The sequence below is a fragment of the Podarcis melisellensis genome (assembly GCF_964234715.1).
Source record: "Podarcis melisellensis genome assembly, chromosome: 2".
Classification (NCBI taxonomy): domain Eukaryota; kingdom Metazoa; phylum Chordata; class Lepidosauria; order Squamata; family Lacertidae; genus Podarcis; species Podarcis melisellensis.
The window spans coordinates 20,702,178-20,723,991 of NC_138529.1; the positions used below are offsets into that span (position 1 = coordinate 20,702,178).

At 43.1% G+C, this 21,814-nt stretch overlaps 1 protein-coding gene across 2 annotated transcripts in view; it reads right to left on the reverse strand.

Annotated features, from left to right (window-relative positions):
- Positions 1-317: 317 nt before the first annotated feature.
- Positions 318-21,814, reverse strand: part of GDF11 (growth differentiation factor 11) — a 29,267-nt gene continuing 7,770 nt past the window's right edge. The window contains exons 2-4 of one of the 2 annotated variants that reach the window (XR_014165121.1): positions 5,781-6,154; positions 1,368-3,977; positions 318-1,320 (exon numbers count right to left, since the gene is read on the reverse strand). Coding sequence is in view for 1 of the 2 variants with exons in the window: in XM_081898864.1 (XP_081754990.1) it covers positions 3,597-3,977; positions 5,781-6,154 (755 nt within the window). In the remaining variant the exon portion in view is untranslated. Of the gene's footprint in view, positions 3,978-5,780; positions 6,155-21,814 lie in introns of both variants that reach the window. The other variant, XM_081898864.1, reaches the window with a different exon arrangement.

The following is a 21,814-nucleotide window of genomic DNA, read 5'->3' on the forward strand; positions in this document are numbered from 1 at the left end:
AACCCATGAGAAGTGCTAAGATTTTGCTTAGCTAGGGCAGCATTGAACCCCCTAGCAACAGGGTAGAGGCAGGGTAGGGAGTTGAGATTTTCCGCAGCGTCTCATCCTATGCACCTTCACCCAAGCCTTCATTCAAAGTTTGCCCAACATTCTGGTACCCTGTAGCTTCAGACCAGGAAGGCAAAGATTCCAGAGTATGTATCGACCTACAAAAGGACCAAAATTTGTCCATACAAGAATTGAACTGGGTGGTGATGTACACAGCTTCTTTAATACAGTAAGTGCTAGATTTGGAAAGGTGGTAATCTGTAGGATGAATTAGTTCCTGGTGGTCTAATCTGATTCTTTATCCATCAAAAAAAAAGCAACTTCAGGAGAAGTCGAGTGACATAGTTTAGCTGCTTTCATGCAATAGAACAGCTGTAATTCTGGCAAACAAGTTGATGGTTGGCTCAAAAGAGTCTTGCTAAAAAATTTGAACAAACACTTGGCTCCAGGGTCTGCTACAGACTCCCCTCCAGTCCATCACCCCCACACCCAGGTTCCAGACCCATGACAGAAATTTCTGAAGGGTTGCATCATGCCACACAGCAGCTCGCTAGACAGCCCAAGCAGAGAAGTGGAGAAACAAGCCCTAAAGCAGCAGGAGCAGCTGAACTCTGGAGAAACAGGGATTCTGATTTCATACTGTCATGAAAATAGCAGAAGGGAAGTAAAGACGCCACAATGGTATGAGTAGTCTGAGCCTGACTGTTTGTTCCAGTTTGGCGCAATAAGGCATTGTCTACTTCAGAGAGAATTCTCATTTGCTCTTTCCCCTTCCTTCATTAAGCAACTTCAAATTCTGCAGCTCAGATTTATTGGAGAAATTATGAACAGCCTGCAGAAGCAAACTCTTGCATGAATAGAAATAGAATTCATACTTTGACCTCACAAATAGAGGTTCGTAAGTCTACTTTCCAAATGCCATAAATAACCTGGGGCCACCTACTCACTATAAGAGCTTTCCTACACCTAACTTTTCCCCTATTTGAATATAGAAATACTTCTGCAAGAAACAAAGTTCACTATATATGCCATTTCATCTGCCTAAGTGCTTCAGCTTTTGAGAACAATATTTCAATGGCTCCTTCAGTCTATAATTTGGCTGCTTATTTGAACAAGTGAGTTCCCCTCCCCCCAAACAGACTAGATTCAATCTTTTGTCCCATCACAGATGGAAAATTTACAGGGAATGGTTGAATTGTGGTGACCATCAAACAGCAACAATTTCTAATTCACATAGGATGTGAACCACTAACTAATGGTTTGCTTTGTTGGCTCCAAATTGCAGTGCAGCATTAGTCACTTGTGCTGAAAATCCACACTGGAATCAATACCTTGACTCCACATTTAGAGCCATTATAGGTAACACCACAATTACCAAGACCTTATACTCCCCTAAGAGCTTCTCCTATTTAAACTTTTATATCCTCCTTTGATTCTAAGAATCGTAAGCCATGGATATGAAATCCATTATAACCCAACATCTTCCCAAGGCTGTCAACTCAAAGGAGGCCAGTGACAACATCTACAACCAATTTGGCATTATCAAGTAACTTACATCTGTCTGGGGACATCAGTGTAGAGGCTTCAGCAGGCATTCTACCTGACCCTTCTGTGCCAGTTTTTAAACCTAGAAATCAAGCTCAAATATGGCATTTGCTAAATGCCCAGTGTTTGGCTAGTGTTTCATCATCTGAAGAGCAATGATCTTTTCAATATACTGTTGAAAAAAAGTAACACCAACTCTGGATTAAATACATTCTGTGGCATAAAAACAATTAGAGACCATTGCATCTCTTTTTATGAGTTAATGTATAATTTCCCTATGTTATCCTGGGCTTTGTTGCCTCAAATAGTAGGAAGCAGAATTGCACTGTGCTTCTTGGTTAGGGAAAGGAAGGTCACACTGTAGTTTCATGGAAGGCTATAGACAGGTTAAGGATCTACATAAGTGCATTTTAAAATAAAAAGAGCATTGATACAACAGTGAAGGTGAAGAGGAGCCAGACACAGCAACACACTCATGTGAATGCTGTGTTATTCAAAACTGCCTAACACCAACAAGCCATTTTCCCCAGAGATGGGGGAACTTGCAGTCCCTAAGATGCTATTAGACTTCACATCCCATCAGCCTCAGCTGACATGACCAGTTGGCAAGGATGATAGGAGTAATGGCCCAACATCATCTTGGAGGGACACGGGCTCCCCATTCCTGCTCTAGCCATTAGAAACAATTCTTGCAAGTAGCCAAATCATATTTGTGTGTCCAGTTCAGTTAGCAAAGAAAACCATTAGTTCTGTATATACATGGGGCGGTGGGGACCTTCATCACTGAAACATTAAACAAAAGTTATGCTTAAAGGAAAGCTCCAATGCAGAGAATGATTCAATAAATAAAGGAAATAGTTCTCCTCTACTGCATCTTTGACAGACTCCTACCCTGCAAGTGAAAACCCTTGGTGGTATAAGTCAAATTATGCCAGAGGAGTAAAAGGGGACAGAGATCCTTTGTCCTCACATGAACAAGACTCTTTCCCCCACTACTTCAAAGATGAACTTAGGTTAAGTCCATGTTAAGCTAACAGCAACTTTGAATTCAATGAGTTGAGTTTACAGTTACCTAAGGACACCAACACTGAAGGATATCAACTTTGAAGTGGATAGTATCAGTCTGTATGAGGGATACTGAAACTAAGGAGGTGGACTTACACCCAAGGCAGATGGAATTAATTTTTTCCTCCGATTGGACAGCTCCTCCAACACCCGTCTAAGTCTACGGACTACACTTCTACTTCATCACCTTGGAACTATGCATCAGAGAAAAACATTGCAAGTGGACTCTAGTTTCTGTTTCTTGGGCGTCTCCTATCTTTTAAGGGAGTCTGTCTCACAAAAGGCAGGCAGGTTCAGCAACCCTCAAAGTCCCACATCATATTCACCCTCCCACCCACCCCCAAAAATGCCAAATATTCCCCAAGCTGGCTGGTCCCTTTCTCTGTCTTTCTTCATCTTAATACAAAATATTTACCTCTTTTTTCCCTCTTTATCTCTATAGCTCCATACAACGTTTTATTTAACTTAACAATCACAATCTAGGAAGCTTTCACTGTTTGTAAACGGGTTGAAGAGCCTCTCTCTTTCTGATGAACTTTTCCCACTTTGTAATCATTTTTACTCTCAGATTGAGAGAGAAAGGGGGTTGGGAAGAAAAACAATACCAGTAAAAGTAAAGCTTGAGCAATGATGGGTCAAACAAAGGGTTTTGGAAGAGAAGAGGTCATTTCAGATCTGCCTCAGCGAGGAAAGTATTGATCCAAGCCAACTCATTCACTCTCCAGTAACGTGACGTCTGTTTTGATTATTGCACAGTGCATGATGTCACTTCAGAGATTTTCAATACAATTCTATCCATCTTGTTCTTTTCCCACAATTATTTTCTCTCCAGAAATGTTTTAAAATGATCAGGAATGGATTCATCAGTGTCAGGATGCATCATCGAAGCAGGAATCCAGGGGGATCATGAGGAAGGAGTGACAGGACAGGCAGAGGGTTTAAGAGCATCCACACCTGTCAACAACCATGCCAGGGATTTTGCCATAGATTATCTGCTGTTTGTCATTGAAGTACAGCATGTTGATGGGAGACATCTTGGTGGGTGTGCAGCAAGGCCCGGCTGAGCCCCGGGGATTGGCCTGCTGCACCAGATGGGTATGAGGATATTTCTGCATGAACATATACTCGCACTGGCCTGAACAATAGTTGGCTTTGTACCGCTTTGGGGCGATAATCCAATCCCAGCCGAAGGCCTCAAAATCAACAGTCAGTGGGTAGCGGCAGCAACGGGACTCAGTTGAGTGCTCGTCGCAGTCTAGTCCCAGGTTCCTCCGGGACCGTTTGTTGTTCTCCAGCACGCGTAGCTCCATGAAAGGGTGCTGGGGGTGGGAATGGAAGGGAGAAAACAAAAGAGTTACGTGTTTATGTGTGCAATGTCTATTTACCCACATCACAAAGACAGAGATAACTAGCCCCATAGCAGGAGCCCCGCTCACAAGGATAGTTTTGAAGCACACCATTTCCATTAATTATCATCAGCCCACAACCCATCTTTCCAGCCCCATCTGTCCTCTTGCTCTGTATATCTTTTAAAACCACATATTTATCTCCCTAGCCATATCCCAGCTCTGTCCAGCTCGAGTCCTTATCTGTCCTTCCAAGACAAGCCATCTTTTCTCCAATCCTAACAATACTTATCACAGCATACAGTAATTTATCCAATTCCCAGTAGGAGCCTAGAGTATTGCTTTCCCCTTTAGAAAGCCAGGCACAGGCTGACCATGTACACCTCCTTCCCTCCCTCCCTCCCTCCCTCTCTCTCCCTCTCTCTCTCTCTATCTCTATCTCTCTCTCTCTCTCTGTCTATACGTTCCTTTTAAAAAAAGTCAACAAGAGAGAATGCAATATATGGGCTGCTGACCCATCACCTGCTGCCAGAAAAAAAAATGAGGTGCACAATCTGACAAGAGAGACCAAGAGATCAATTTGTAGGTAGTGGGTGAAGATGTGAAATAAAGGGAGCTCCATAGGGAATATGTGCATGTCTTTATGTGATTTTTCAAACCATCTGCATATAGCAAGGTTTCAGTTAATCAGGTATGTTTTGGCAGAGTAATTATACCTAACAGAACAAGCTTCAAGGGACAAGTAAGAGATTAAAGATAATAAAAGGGGAGGGGGAAATAAACCAAGAAGATATATTTTTATGAAGGTAAAAATGGGGGGGGGGGAACAACCTTCAATGTTATTTGAATCTTAGTAAATTACTAAACGTCTGTTTACATGGAAGACTATCTTAAGGCTAACAGAATAAGATTGAATCATGAATGTATGTATCCAATAAGCTGTAACATGCAAACTCCTTCAGAAAATCAGTGAATTAAGATACCACTTCAAAATGTAATATCCTGCCAATAACAAATATTTTGCTGAATTCTGGATATTTTACAGGAGGTGGTCTGAGTGTTAGTGAAAGTTCAGAGCTAGCACAAATAGGAATTCTGCTGTCTTAAGTTACATAATGTTCAGCCTTTGTGAAGTACAGAAGGTAGATGGTGGTTTTATCTGTTAGAGAGCAGTGAGAGTTGTGCCAGTTACCTTAACATGGTTATTCCAGACCTGTTGATGGGCTATTTACACAAGTGGAGGCCAGTAATATCAAAACGTACAATGATTTTGCTGTTTATTTAAAGACCAGCTAAGTGGAGAGATGCTTGCAAGTAAGACTTAATACTATGATTTGGCATGTAAGCACACCCCTACCCTATGTGCAGTACAATAGTATTACAGCCCTCAATGAACTTGTAGGAGGCAGGAGGAGTTACAACCAAGAGGGCAAAGCAATAGGTATGGAAGGGAAAACGCTTCCTTTCTCCCAGTAAAGCTTCCCAACATGTAGCTCACTGGTGACCTTGTACGTATGCAACAAAACAGTGAATCAGGGGCACTTGGGCCATCACTAGTTCTGAAAGACTGCTTCTTCTACTAATCTTCCACTTACTCACTTCAGCACTGCTTACTGTAATGCTACAACAGGGAACTGAGGCATGTTCTCAGTTCCTGACGTCAGCAAACACCTGCAGCTTGGGTGAGCTTTGTGGGAAATGTATTTCTTTGGCCTCCAACTCTACATTAGAAGCTAGGATGGAGAGAGAAGAAAAGCGATGCTCCTATTTACCCACCAGGCCTTCAGCACCAGGCCCAAGAGAGGTGACAGCCAGGTCATTGCCATTGGGATCAAAAGCGTTGATTTCGATACCCCAGTTGTTCTGAGGCTGCTTGAACCAGTTCTGCAGTACATGTTTGAAGTCAATGCTCTGCCAGTGGCCAATGCGGGAATTCAGGTCAATCTTGAGTGAGCGGATACGAATATGGCGGCTCCCATCCTCCGTCACTGGTTTGAGACGCAGGATCTGTAGGTAGACCGTGGAGGTATGCTGAACAGGCCGCAGGTACACCCACAGCTGTGCCTTTACTACCTTGGTGAACATGATCTTGGGGCTGAAGTTGAAGAAACAGCAGTGCGGGTTGCCTTCAATCTGTACCACAGGGTCCGCTGGCAGAGAAAGACAGAGAGAGAAGCAGTGAGCAGAATTTCTTCACAACCCATTTCCCAGTGCTCTGGTCAGGAGATTCTGCCTAAGGAGCCATTCACAGATCTGTTTATCACATGTGCGTATGAAAGTACTTTCTTGTTGATTGAACACAGTGCTGTCAGTGGAGGTAGTCTTGTACACAAATAAGAGGCCCTCAACTGGTTGAGTTAATCAGCCTCAAGTACAGTGAATATGTATTAAACTCTCCAGTCAGGTAGTCTTTTTTCAAGATACAACTCTCTAGAGATCTGAAGCTAAAAAATAAAAGCAATTAAGAGACCCCCTTCTTGTGTATCCTAACAAATAAGGGAAGAATAAAGAGGTACAGTGGTACCTCGGGTTACATATGCTTCAGGTTACATACACTTCAGGTTACAGACTCTGCTAACCCAGAAATAGTGCTTCAGGTTAAGAACTTTGCTTCAGGATGAGAACAGAAATTGTGCTCTGGCAGTGCGGCAGCAGCAGGAGGCCCCATTAGCTAAAGTGGTGCTTCAGGTTAAAAACAGTTTCAGGTTAAGAACGGGCCTCCGGAACGAATTAAGTGCTTAACCTGAGGTACCACTGTACACTGATTCTCAGTTGGGAAACTGGCAGCCATGAAAATGGGGCACTAAAATCAGGTGGCGGTAGCGTCAAAAGGGCTTGGGTGAGAAGGGTCACGATACAGGCAGCAACCATTTCATGTAAGGGTTCTGTCGGCAGAGCACACAAAAGTATGCCTCACCCCATTACGCCCCCCCTTCCACCTTCTTCTGGGTCCAAAAGGACCCACACATTGGCAATTACGTGTCAACTGGGTGCATCTAAAATGGCACTACCTTATGTAAAAAAGGTTATGCAGCCTAGTAAAGTCAATAGCCTTCCAATGGACAGAAACTACTTTTTCTAGTGACTTCTCCTTTGCAGCCATTCCCACATCATTACTGAGGATTCCCCCAGCCCTTCAAAACTTATTTTAAGGGGGGGGGGCGGGTTTACAAACAATTCTTTACAGTTGAACCCTTTCCAATAAAATATTAATACCAAGAATTAAAATATTAATACCAAGAATAAAATGTGCATCACAGGAAACCAAATCCAAGAGGGTGTGAACATGGTTAATGAGAAGAACCAAAGAAGTTATCAAAGTCTTCCTTCAGAAAATGGAAATCACATCCAAATGAGAACAAAGAGGAACACAGGCTTTGTCAAAATAAATGCAAGCAGACAAGAAAAGGTGCAAAAAAAGGAAAGGATTCAAAGAGCATCCCTCAAAAAGTTAAGACCAGTGATAAAAAATTATATAACTGCATTAGAAGCAAGCCATACTAAAGCCTGATTTGGCACCACCATTTTTCTCAAGGCATCCAGCACTGTCCCAACATTGTAAACTTCTTGCCCTTTCTCCCGTCAGCACTCCTTTCTTAAGGCTGACTTCAACTAACCTCTACTCAGAGTATGCCCACTGAAATTAGTGGAAGCTATTCATGGCCATTAACTTGAATGAGTCTACGCTGAATAACAGTTAGTTTAAAACAACCCTTTATAGCCACTACCAGCTACAGGTGTGATGTGCCAGAATGTTTGTGGGGGTTTAAAAAATAATAATAATTCACATGACCATAGAAAGCTAACTTATACCAAGTCAGATCATTGGTCCATCTCACTCAGTAATGTCAACAGTATTTCACAGGGAGACACCAGGGATTCAACCTGGCATCTTTTGCACGCATAGCATATGCTCTACGACAGAGCTACAGCCCTTTAATACTTTTTAAATAAATGTCCACTCCTAAGTCTAAGGCTTCATTTGGAACCAGATTTTTCTACTACCTCTTTACTGTTTTCATAGGGTGGCATTCAACTGATGAACCCCATCAGCAGAAGTCCTATGTAAGGATTTCCATTTGCACAATGGGGCTTTCTCTCCCATGCCCCCCCTCCTAAAAATGGCTTGCACCCCTAGAACAGCAAGGAGAGGAGATTGTTCTCTGGCAAACTGAAATGCTTGCCCTGATCAAACAATTCCCTTATCACAAAATTGAATTCCTTTAATAGTCAAGCCCACCACTCACTCAGACCATGACTGATATGCTTGTTGTTGTTTTTATTATTATTATTATTATTATTATTATTATTATTATTATTATTATTATTTCTACAGCTCCCTTTGTCATAAGATCTCAAGGCGTTTCACAGAATAACATGATAAAAACAAGTAAATAAGTAAAACAAAACAGCAGACAATAACCCCCTCTCTCCCACAGACACATTTAAAAGGCTATAGAATATTAATCAGCCAAAGGTCTGGTTAAAGAGGAACGTTTTTGCCTGGCACCTAAAAATATATAATAATGGCGCCTGGCGAACCTCCCTGGGGAGAGCATTCCCCAAATAGGGTGCCACTACAGAGATGGCCCGTTCTCGTGTTGTCACCCTCCGGACCTCATGTGGGTAGAGGCACAGGAAGAAGGGCCTCAGATGATATATGTAGCTTTAGGTCACCTGTTAAGGGCTAGCCCTCACAAAGCAGCTTATACAAGCAAATAATAAAATATAAAACAACCATTTCAAACTAACTGCTTAGGGCTTTGGCCCAACTGGCCAGAATTTGCTTCCTTTCAGCTCCATACTCCTTTCTGAGTCAGGCCCCTCAGGGCTAATACGGCTCAGGCATGGGGGCGGTCTTGCAGGATTTTCCACACCTTTTAGCCTCAGTACTGCTGCTAGCCAGCGGAACCTCTCTGCGTCACTGCATTTGCCTTCCTTCCTTTGGTGGCTCACTCACCGTGGCAGTTATAGGCACAATGGAGAGGGGTGGCCAGCTCCCAGTCCCTCTCCTCTCCTCACCAAACAGGTGCTGTGTCACAGCACAGCAAGAGACATCTGCTATGACCCCAAGGTCTCTCTCCTGGTCAGTTCAGACCCCCGTGAGTGCATATTTGAAATTAAGATTTCTTGTGCTAATATGTATCACCTTACATTCATTTACACTGACTGACTTACATGAATGACCAATAGTCAAAACAAAAAAAATTCCTTCCAGTAGCACCTTAAAGACCAACTAAGTTAGTTGGTCTTAAGGTGCTACTGGAAGGAATTTTTGTTTTGTTTTGACTATGGCAGACCAACACGGCTACCTATCTGTAAATGAATGACCAATAGTTTAGAATCCAAGAAATATACAAGGTTTTGCGTATTTTGCCTCCTAAAGGGATCGTGTTTCATTTCACTAGAGATGCCGCAGCCTTTTGGGTTCTGCATTCTACAGTATCCTGCAAAAGAATACACAGGGCAGCTATCAGGACTATCACATAATCCTTAGCATAGTTAACAATGCTAAGGATTTAAGTGGGTTAAACCACAGAGCCTAGGGCTTGCCGATCAGAAGGTCGGCGGTTCGAATCCCTGCGACGGGGTGCACTCCTGTTGCTCGGTCCCTGCTCCTGCCAACCTAGCAGGTCGAAAGCACGTCAAAGTGCAAGTAGATAAATAGGTACCGCTCCGGCGGGAAGGTAAACGCCGTTTCCATGTGCTGCTCTGGTTCGCCAGAAGCAGCTTAGTCATGCTGGCCGCATGACCCGGAAGCTGTACGCCAGCTCCCTCGGCCAGTAAAGCGAGATGAGTGCTGCAACCCCAGAGTCAGCCACGACTGGACCTAATGGGCAGGGGTACCTTTATCTTTACCTTTACTTATTTGAACACAGTCTGATTCCTGTACCTTTTTGTGAGTGTGGGTTGTTTTTTAGTCTCAACCTATTGTGTTTTGGTTAGCTCCAAGCTCAGCTGGAAGAATGAGAAACCAGATTGTCATTTGGAAACCGCCTTTCTCCTACTGAAGCTTAGGCACCACTGCAACACGTCCCTTTTTATTCTTTCATTTTCCTCGATGGTAAATTGGTAGTCTGATGCTGAGGAAGTGTTTAATTGATGTTAGTTAAGCTGCTTCTTTGCTATTTTCACCCTTCAAACATAAAATGAATAGTATATGAATTGTTAGATTCTTTCAAAATAGAGACTTTGTTTGGGCTCCAGTAAAAAGGGATGGTTCCTATTCCAGACTATCAGAACTATTTAAGTGCTGAGCCAAGGACAGCAGTCAGAATAGTGTGTGTCTATATACCCAATCCTCTGTCCGCTTCAGTAACACAATGTGTGACAGGGCAAGAGAATGGAAAGAAGACAGCCTGTCTTTGACTTGAGTGTATGTCTATAGATGGAATTATATAAGAACTAGATAATATAAATGGGCCCAGTGGTGACTGCTAGCCATGCTAGCAAGAATTTCAGGATCCATGTTAGCCATAGTGTCTCTAGCGGCTAGCTGCTGGGGTGAAGTTTACCACTGCTGCCTGCTAATAAGCTTTTCCACGCATCTGGTGAGTCATTGACGGAAAACAAAATTCTTAACTTGGATGCACAACTGATCTGACCCAGTGAATGGTACTTCTTATTCTTGGGAATGAAGGCAGAGAAATTGTTTGTCCAATGGGCCACAGTTATGTGGCCTCTAAAACGAGGTCTAACTCTAGCATAAGACTCACGTGTTACTTAACCCAACACTCAGAAAATTCATCCAAATCTATACACATTCTCGGTCCATGTCTATCCATATTAATACTTTGTTGCTTGTCCTAAACGAGTCATACAAAAAAGGACAACTGGTCCCATACCATAGGATGTAGTCAATGCAGTGCTGAGTCACTAGTTTCACCAATAAAAGGATTTCTCATAGTGTAACAGAAGGTTCTCCTTTCCTCCCCCTATGTGCCCCCTAAATCTGTTCTAAGTGTTTCCCCAACCTTCTGGAGCAGATTTGGGGATGGAGTGGGGAAGGAGATTTGTGTAGGGGGGTCTCAATTGCACTAGCACTTAGTTGAATACCACCCCATGTCTCTAATGAATGCCACATCTGAATGCTTAAACAAGGCTTATAAGACAGCAGGGTATTATTTCAGTCCCGATACTGATCATTTCTACCCCCGGTAATCAAATAATCCTGGATTTCTTTAACAAGCTTTGGTCCCAGCACAGATTCTTGGAGCACCTTGCTATTTGTGGAATATACATTTGTATTTTTCCTTGCTGTTTCTGAATCTATTATTAGTGATTGATCCATGAGAAGCTTTTCTATATTGACAGTGTTATTTCATTGCCCTTTGTGATTTGGAAATTGCTTTCATTATGGTATGGTGTTATGCGGATGCCTTCAGCACAGTCGGCTCTGAAGGTACTTTTACAGTTTCTTCCCTTTGAACATTCTTAATTCTTCAGCACTGGCGTGTCCTTTCCCATTTTGGCACATCCCTATTTTCAGAATGTCAGCATTTATATAATGGTTATCAGATGGTTTAGCTGTTGTTGTCTATGGCCTATAGTCCTAATCTAGTCACTCATCCAGTCCACTGCAACCCACACTCCTTTCCCCCTTGCAATGACATGCTGTGATTGCTCCTGTTAAACTTAAACTTTCCACCCGTCCTTTCGTCCATAGTCCTAGGTAGTTTTATCACAAAGCACATTCGGCTTTCCTTTCAACCGCCTACCTCTGAGACAGAATTGGACATTTGAGAAGAACCAGGTTTATCAGCAAACATAGGGTTGCCAGATCCTGCCTTTAAAAGTTTGAGTGCAACAGGAGAGTTGCTCTGCCAGTCTCCTTTGCCCACATCTCCTGCCTGCTGTAGTAGGGAAAGCTTCAGTTTACTCTAGAGTAAGTGGGGAAGGAAAGTGCCAATCTGGCAGCACTTTTTGAAAGTTAACCAGGTTTATTTCTAAGCACGCGTCATTGCAGATTAAGCTAGGATAGAGACAAATCACTCACCCAGACTTCAGTATGAATAGATAAAAAGCGAACTGGTGAGATGCAGAGACCTCCACAAAAGCAGTACAGCACATGCAATAGATGTTCCTGTACATGCTGAATGAACAGGCCAGGTAGAGTATTTGCAGCTGATAGCATTTCCCTTACCTGCCCACCCACACCCAGTTCAACATGTGTGTATTTGGGGGAGCAGCACAAATACACACAAACATTCAAGAGAACAGGCAACAGAATAAGAGGGTAGCACACAGTCAGATCAGAGAAGGGTAGCTCAAATAATAGGCAGAAGATGGGATTTACTGTGAGAGAGGAATCTTTCACCTTTAAAAAGCTTATTTATGAATATAGCTGCATGGTTCCTTACAACACAGCTATACAAAATAGGAAGTGATCTTTTCTCTATGCTTTTGTTTAACTAAAAGTTAAACATGCTTCTTCAGTTGATAGGGATGGCTTCATTCACTGCTTGAGCGGTGGTGGCTGGTGCTCCTACTAAGCACACCCTACTTATTTGGGAATGAACTGGAACAATAGGTAAAGGTAAAGGGACCCCTGACCATTAGGTCCAGTCGTGACCGACTCTGGGGTTGCGACGCTCATCTCGCTTTATTGGCTGAGGGAGCCGGCGTACAGCTTCCGGGTCATGTGGCCAGCATGACTAAGCTGCTTCTGGCGAACCAGAGCAGCGCACGGAAACGCCGTTTACCTTCCCGCCGGAGCAGTACCTATTTATCTACTTGCACTTTTTGGTGTGCTTTCAAACTGCTAGGTTGGCAGGAGCAGGTACCGAGCAACGGGAGCTCACCCTGTCGCGGGGATTCGAACCGCCGACCTTATGGTCGGCAAGTCCTAGGCTCTGTGGTTTAACCCACAGCGCCACCCGCGTCCCAAACAATAGTTTGGCATATTTGAGCATAGGCAGATTACAAGTCTGAGAAGAAGGAGCTTTTGAGGGAACCACATTTGTCTTTTAGGAGAACTGATGGTGCTTTAAAGTAGGGGCAGGAAAACGTTTTCAGCCCAAGGGTCACATGCCAGGGGCAGATGAGGCCAGTGAAAACAGTAGGTGGGGCAACAAAGAAAATAATGCCTTTGTAGAGTAAACTACATACGCTCACATCCCTTTCACTTCCTTCCATCTAGACCAGGGTTTCTCAAAGTTGGGTCTCCAGCTGTTTTTGGACTACAATTCCCATCATTCCCTGGTCCTGCTAGCTAGAGATGATGGGAGTTGTAGTCCAAAAACAACAGGAGACCCAACTTTGGGAAACCCTGGTCTAGGCAAAAAAGAGGCATTATTAGAGTTCAGTGATACACTTCAGTCAGGCAAAACAAACCAAGCCTGAGGCATGTTCTAAACACCAAAGAAAGAGACCTGGAGAGCCACCTTCCCTGGTTTGAAGCAGTGCTAGAACACTCTAATGCTTGGAAAAGTGTGGAGGACCAAACTTGCTCTTGGGGGGGGGGGAGATATACATACTCTGTATGGGCAGGCACAGAGTCATCTGTTATTATATAAGCTGCCCTGAGCTTTACATGAGTAGTAGGATATACATAGATGTTATACATTGAAGTACATGCATCTGTAATACCCTATATAGCAGGGGTCAGCAAACTTTTTCAGCAGGAGGCCGGTCCACTGTCCCTCAGACCTTGTGGGGGGCCGGATTATATGGGGGGGGGTTTGAACAAATTCCTATGCCCTACAAATAACCCAGAGATGCATTTTAAATAAAAGCACACATTCTACTCATGTAAAAACACCAGGCAAGCCCCACAAATAACCCAGAGATGCATTTTAAATAAAAGGACACATTCTACTCATGTAAAAACACACTGATTTCCAGACTGTCCGCGGACTGGATTTAGAAGGCAATTGGGCCGGATCCGGCCCCCGGGCCTTAGTTTGCCTACCCATGCTATATAGGATTAGTGCGATACACAGGCCCCTCCTGCAGAAGTCAGTGCCTCAGCAGATAGGATAATTCCCTCACTGCATAAAGAATTGAAGTGACACTTCCGTTGAATTCCTACAACAAGCAAACCAATACGTATGTCGCAAGTCAAGCAGCGAAGCTCAGGCGGGGTGGGGGGGGAATACACATAGCAAAGATCTCACCTACCCTCCACTCAGAAAGAATGGCTAGGAAGAATAATAGAGGATGATCGCCATCTAAACAGGCAAACTGGGGATTGGGAGTCGTTTTGCCATTCGCATAGGCTAAGGGGTGCGAGAAGGAGGCACTTCCCCCTCTTCCCAGCTCCAGCCAGCAGCTCCCAGTGGCCAACCCCCTCCCACTCCTCTCTGTTCACAGACATCTGGGTTACATTGAGCTAGGAGTGCCCCTTTGCCCCTGCCTGGTGCACCCCGCTCCGTTTAATCACCCCCAGCTGCATGTGCCATGAACTGCAGGCCCTGCTAACACGCCAAGGTCATGACACGGAGTGGCTGCCTCACCCTGTGCAGCCAACCAGGAGCAAAGGCTTCTGCTAACAAATGCCCAAGGCAATTTGCTGTGCACAAGTCCCAAATTAATGCTGTGCTCCCTTGGGAACTCCTCTCTCTACCCCAGTCTCTGCCAGTTCTTAAAGTGACAGAAAACCTCTCCCCCTCCCCTCAGTGTTTTCGGCCTAGCTATGCAAAACCCTCCGCACAACCGCAGACGTTGCGCAGACTAAGGTGGAAAGGGCAATTATGAGATTGGGGCTGGGAAAGCACACAATCTAGCCTTCAAAGCAAAGGCATGCTGGCTTATTATGTCCAGGTCCCCCAAGTTTGATGTGAAATTCTGTCGTTTGTTATGTGGAAGCCTCTAGTTAAGTCAAACTTGTCTGTGAGTGTAAGTCAATAGCTAACATGAAGCTACTCTCTGTTCCAGTGGTTCATCTTCTCTGTCTTCTCATTGGCAATTAATGTGCCCCACCCCAAATTTACCAGGGCGCTGTCCATGGTTCTGTGCCCTGACAGTAGCCATTCCCCACCTGCCAATAGGGAAGAGAGGGGGGAAATTATGCAATAGGGCAATGCTACTTTCCACTATGGGTAAACAGAACTGAATGCTCTGCTTCTTCTCACTTTTCTCTATGCCTTCATTACATCCAAGTTCATAATAACCTTCACCTATTTTTAGTCATTTATGAAAGCTTTCTTACTCAACTCACTCCAAGTGGGACTGTAGAATTGTCTTCAGCTCTCATCTGGAGTGTGGTCTCCACCCCATCCACTCCTGTTTCATGAGACCTGCAGTCTGGTTAAATGTTGTGACCTGATCCTGCAAGCACTCAGACACTGACTGCTTTACAGACAGAAACTGAGAAGAGAATGTTTATGTCTCTTGTAGCTACTTATTAGATGCACCTGTTTGTTGTTTTATTTCGGTAAATTTAGACCCCATCCTTCCGTTGTAATACAGTATTCAGAGTTGTTAACATTGAAGTTGATAACAGCGATGAAAATTAATTTATAAAACCTCTAATCCAATAGATTAAAGAGGTGGATAAAACAGGCACTGCAAAGGAAAACAATTTAAGACAAAATGTCAGCCTATTAAGAATAATCAACTCACCAAATCAAATGCGTGCCAGAATAAAAACATCTTAACTAGGTGGCAAAAAGCCAAGAAAAAGGGGCCCAAACCACAAAAAGGCCTCTTCTGCATCCCTACCAGTCATGCCTCCCGCCGTAATCAATTGGGATGTGGAAAAGAGGAGACTTCCTAACACTTCCTGTGTCCTCTGTTTATCCTGGGCCCCCATCATTTAGAACTTTGTTGCTGAACATGACTGCTCTTATGATATGCACATTTCTTTTCCAACCCTTCTTCACTCTTTCCCAAAATACACATGCCACAGCCAGAGCAATAGAAACCATTGAACACCATGCTTCCACAGAAACTTTTTTTTATAAAGTTTCATTTATCCAGTTACCATTCACAGGCAATTTGAAGCTATTATTCTTATTCTTATTTGTTCTTTGTTTAAAAGTTTCAGTACCAGAGCAGGGAGCACTTCTATAGAGTCTGGCTGCTCTGTGAGAGGAAACACTGGAGGATATTATGATTTTCAGCATCCTGGTCATATATATAGTCTCTACCAATCAGAGATGGGCTACAAGAGGCAAATAGGATCTTGTTTCTGCTGCTGCACAAGTGAGGCGAGATGGAATACACAATAATTTCCACAGAGATCTCCAAGTCTATTCATCCTAACATGCACACTCTGAATTCTACGAACCCTAGCAATGGTCCTTATTTCCAATGAAGAAATTGCCTCCTCTACAGTCATTCTGTTCCACTGGCTAGTTCCTTCTGGTAAATAGTTGGCTGTTGTTTTTAAGTGGAGTTCATTTTGATTCAACGGTTGGTCTCTATTTTTCCTCCCTCTTATATATTTAAACTTTCCCTGGTAGCTAAATAGATAGAACTTAACATATCCTTCCAGCTTACTTTAGGTTCTATTGCTAATCATTCCCACTAATCATTCTATTGCTAATCATTCCTGCTTGTCTCTCTGTGTAGCATTGTTCTAAGTATCTGAATAGGAAACATAGTTTTAAGAATTTATTGGAATCTCTCTGTTCTGTGTATGCTATGAACATGTATTCTTTGTCCAGTTCTTAGGCACCTAGCATAATTTTAAAGCACCGGTCCTGCTGCGCTGAGTTAAATCAATATTTAGAATATTTAGGTCCCAGTGCCACATTTCTAAATGGCAGGGCTATTGGGGTTTTTTTTAAAAAAAATCCTGGTACATTCATTGCCTCCAGAACCGGGTTAAGAATACAGGATGTCTCTTCTAAAACACATTGAGGTTTCACGTATCTTTAACCCTTAATGAGCCATGTGTTCAGCTTTGAGAGCATTCAAAACACACAAAGCCTTTCACTTCCTGATCCGTCCTGTCCTGCTTCTGAATTATTCTACAATGTCCTGCTTTTCACACCAAAAATTCCCATATTATTAATTCCCATATTATTAATTTCTCTATAGATGGGAACATTACCACCACTCCCTTTTTTTCTGACAGATGATCAATTACTATGCTTTGAGACGGAAGAATGGGCATACTTCAGGTTCTGTGATGGAAAACATCCATGAATTTTCACCACAGAAAGAGTTCTAGTTTGGCTGGTGCCCTACTCTATCAGTTACTCAATTTAACAGGTAATCAAGCCCTACCCACTGCTGCCCAGGTGGTCATCCAAGGATGAGGTAGTACTTGGTGCTACAGCAACACACTAGGAAGCCATAGTCATCTTGCCGACATGACACACATACTTGTAAAATCCTATACAGTCATTCCTTAATGGATAGTCACTAATATAGTCTGCCATACACTAGACTGGAGTAACTGAGTGATCTGGACTGCACTAATCAGCTTAATATATGCAACTGTTGTGGAGTCATTGTAATACAGTGGTACCTCGGGTTAAGAACTTAATACATTCTGGAGGTCTGTTCTTAACCTGAAACTGTTCTTAACCCGAGGTGCCTCTTTAGCTTATGGGGCCTCCCGCTGCCGCTGGCACTCGATTTCCGTTCTCATCCTGAGGTAAAGTTCTTAACCTGAGGTACTATTTCTGGGTTAGCAGAGTCTGTAACCTGAAGCGTCTGTAACCCGAGGTACCACTGTACTGCTAGTATTCTAGTGGTATCAACTGCTGTCAATTCTTCTAATGCAGGCTTCCTCAACCTCGGCCCTCCAGATGTTTTGAGACTACAATTCCCAGCATCCCTGACCACTGGTCCTGCTAGCTAGGGATCATGGGAGTTGTAGGCCAAAAACATCTGGAAGGCCGAGGATGAGGAATCCTGTTCTAATGTTTCCAGTTACCAGAGAAGGCAATTGTAATTCCTAGTTGTTACTAGTGGTGCTGCATTTGAGAGCATTTCCACAGCTCTCTCTGATCTCCTGTGCTTCATTAGTGAAAAGGGAATAACTACATTAAATATTGACACACAAGAGTGTTTAAGACCACCACTAGCAGTAATAATGAAACTTCAATATAGTTATATCCCTTCTGGGGGGAAATTAGGTAATGGTACTTTACAACTGCATTGATTTCAGTGCAACCTAGGCAGGAACTCCATGTAAATCCAATTCAAAATATTATATGCTGCTGCACCACTAACCTGGAAGAATTTGGTACATAGTTGACACACACAAAACGCTATTAGGCATTCTTAGCACTGAATTACAATTTTGTATATTATCTTGTAAACAGCCTGTAACTAATGTGGGTATCTTATTTACCATCCTAAAATATCAGCACAGCAGTTAGTTTTTGTCTGATTTTGACATATTTCCCTTATTCGGCAACTTCTTATAAATGTCTGAAGTCACAACTCAGCCCATCCCTTACAGTTCCCAATCCCCTGTTATACCAGCGCTGAGTGTCCCTGGCTTTCTTGCTGCAAAATCCCAACTTTACATTTTCCAGCAAAACTGCCACTTTGAAAATGATCCCTATACTCAGAAAGTAGTGATGCCTGCAAGTAGATTTGAAGTCACTGTTGTGTTAGACTTACTCCAAGCTGTCAGAATGCAGTACTAAAGGGGGGGTAGCGTTTGGTGGATTTCACACTGTCACACACCCCCAGTCTCCCTTCAAGGTACTTCATTAACTTCCCCTCCCCACCACCAATGCCCAAACGAAAGGTCATCAGGGGTCATGGGTAGCCAATAAATGGTTTAGAACCCAATTATCCTTCCCTAGTTTCTTGTCTATGGGTGGGGGAAATGTAAGCTTTAGATTAAAAAAGGGGGGAGGACAGGACAGAAGGAGTGAGGAGAGGGGAACCAGAAAGGTTTATGGCCCCACTGCCTATAAAACCTTCCCTTCCTTCTGTTCAGGAACCATAAAAATACTCACACACACAATTGCTCCATGAAAGAGTGTCAGGAGCAAAAATCATAACTGCCATCAAGGAAAAAGGGAGTGAGGATGAATGATAAAGATTCTAGGAGATGGAATCTGTGGGTCCAATGGATTGGCTCCGGCCAATCCAGTAAGCCTACAAGCAAGGGGAATTATTCCAGATGGCCAATTAAAATCAGATTGGACTACCCTTGTCAATTTCAATCTGGGTGGTGTGTGCACGCTGGCTTTATTTTTGCGGGGGGGGGGGTGCGTTGGAGGGAGCAAGTTGTTAAATGGAAAGAGATGGTTGTGGGGAGCAGCAGCAAACGTTTAACACAGAAAAAAGCCCCAGCGTGTCGCCGATTTTATGGGCAGTAAAATTTCAAAGCCATCCAAGTCTATTAATGCTGGAGAAGGAAATTTCTCAATGAGCTGTAGAATTGGCCAGGAGGGAAGTCCTTCTCCCTACTGCGATTCCTCACACTTGTGCCCCCCACACCCTCCCATCCAACACCCCTTCCTTCCGCTCAGCCTTCACACACTCCAGACCATACGCTGCCTCCTCTCCCAGTTGGCATCAGCTCAAGTGAACATTTTGAGTCATAGATCTTTACAGAATTCTTCCTTTGGTAGAAACAGTGGCGTTATAGTTCCAAGACACGTGCACATTCATGCTACAGTGCACCCTGCTATACATGCTCACCCTTCAGTCTCACAATGTAAATGTATTCTTGGGGGGGGGGGGCAGAGATTTTCTGCTGATGTGGAAACATAGAAAATTCCACATACAGGCAGCTGTGAGTTCCAGTTCCAACATTAATTATTCCCTACTCATCCTGATACAAAGATATGGATCAGTAATATGGTAGCAATACTTTGCCCACCTCTCACATCTCCTCTGAGAATCCTGGATCTGTTAACTTTAAACTTACTTTCAGAGCCCACTATCATGTCGCAAGCACTGATGGCCATCCTCTTTACATGACTGCATAGGCGTTCCTATAGTCCAAATACCTTCCTTCTAAACCTCTGCATGTCTTCCTTACGAGACTCCTAGAGCAGTTGTTTTCTTTTTTTTAATCTGGTGGCCATTTTGTCTCTTGTTCAGAGGCCAGATTTTCTTTTTCAGCCATTCAATCTCCCGAGTTGATTTCAAGTCCAGCGGTTTGGTGTGAATCACCCCTTCTGAGAATTGAATGGCTTTCAGTGTTCTGATTTCCTTAACCACCTCAGTAGTGTTCTGGAGGCAGCCTGACATAGCAGCCAAGTCCAATGTAGAGGCTTGGCCCACCATTTTAGATCTCTCACTTCTAAAAACAACCACTTTCTGGATGGCCAGTATGTGCCATTTATGCAAATAACTTGCCGAATAGTGCTCAGGCTTTGTAAATAAATCTCTATATATTGTGGGGTCAAATCAGTCCAATTTGAGAGCCGGCAGTGGGTGGCTCTTTCTTCTGGGAGCCTCACAACCACAATGCTTTCATCCAGTGCTATTTTTCTAGAAAAAGAATTGCCACAACACACCGTGAACACCTCTCTTGTCCAATCATAGCTCCTCTTACATAATCTAGTTTCTCTATCACTCCCAAAGAGTGCAAGAGGACAGTTAGAACATCAGAATTCTTACTGTATTCTTTGACACTATAGTTATTTCAGTGAAGCAGAAAAAGATTATGTTTACACATAAAGATTGTTGCTAACACAGGCACTTATTTGGAACACAGGAAAATAAACCTAACTGGTCTAAGCCCCAGTAAGCCAGTGATTGATAACTGAAGTCTATGAGCCACACCCAATTGGACTGTGCCAACTGGCCCACTGGTCTTGATAAGTCTCCTCACACAGACCTGAGCCCTTCAGTGTAATAAAATAATACTGTAGTCTGGAAATGCCGTTGTTTGCCATATTGTAGTGAGATGCAGGGCAAAGCATGACATAGTGCCTAGGAATCATAAAGATATTCCAGGAAGGATTTTGCCCATTGCTTCTAACCTTCTTCAAGCTACAGCCTCTATGTGGCTTTAATGTCAGATTTAATGTCATGAATCTTGTTGCCGTAAGCTCAGAAATACATCAAGCCTACCTAAGAACCACTGAGAACCACTTAATGTTGCCTATGATTTAGTTCTAGCAGTTTCACTAACTGTCCTAACTTTTGGGAATATAACTTGAGCTGAAGCAGGTTCAGCTTCTAATAAACACCAACCAAATTATTTTTTATGCCAGTTCTGTGCTGCTGCCCAGACAGTAAAAGGGTTAGGATGCTCTGATCCTTCTAGGATCTAGGATCATGTATCCCAGTTGTGATGGCAGAACCTTGTGTATTCAAGAAAACAAAGATGCTTTCCTTGAACAGCAGCAAACTGGTAAATAATTATTTAACCTCACACAGTCTTGAAGAAGCAAGGTAGGGATCTGGTAATTGTGGCAATGCAGAAAGAGAACCAAATGACAAACCAAAAAAATGTACACAGAAACAAATAGATATATATGGATTAAAATAAAGAATAAATTTAGTAATCTGTATAATTTACATTGTCGGAAGTAAGCCTTGATGCACTCTAGAACACAGTCTACTCTCTGCATTGTGTTCTGCATAGGGCTGTGGCATGTCCTGAATGCACGAATGCAAACCGCACATGTACACAGATACAAAATAAAAGGGAAGCAAGAAGACAAAACTGTCCCCATTGAGATACCACTCCAGAAGCCACACAATACTTCAGAAGAATCTATGATCCAGTTGCAAGCAACAGCAAGGATGATGGAAGAAAGGAACAGACTAACTTTTTCTAACTTGGCATGTCCAAAAACAAGGAGATGGAATCACAGAGGCCATAATGACAAAAAAACCATACCTATGAAATGTTATTTGTGAAGGGATCCCTTATGTACTAAGCCTTCAGCAGTAGAACTTTAAACCCTGAAGAATAAGATACCCCATACTGAATA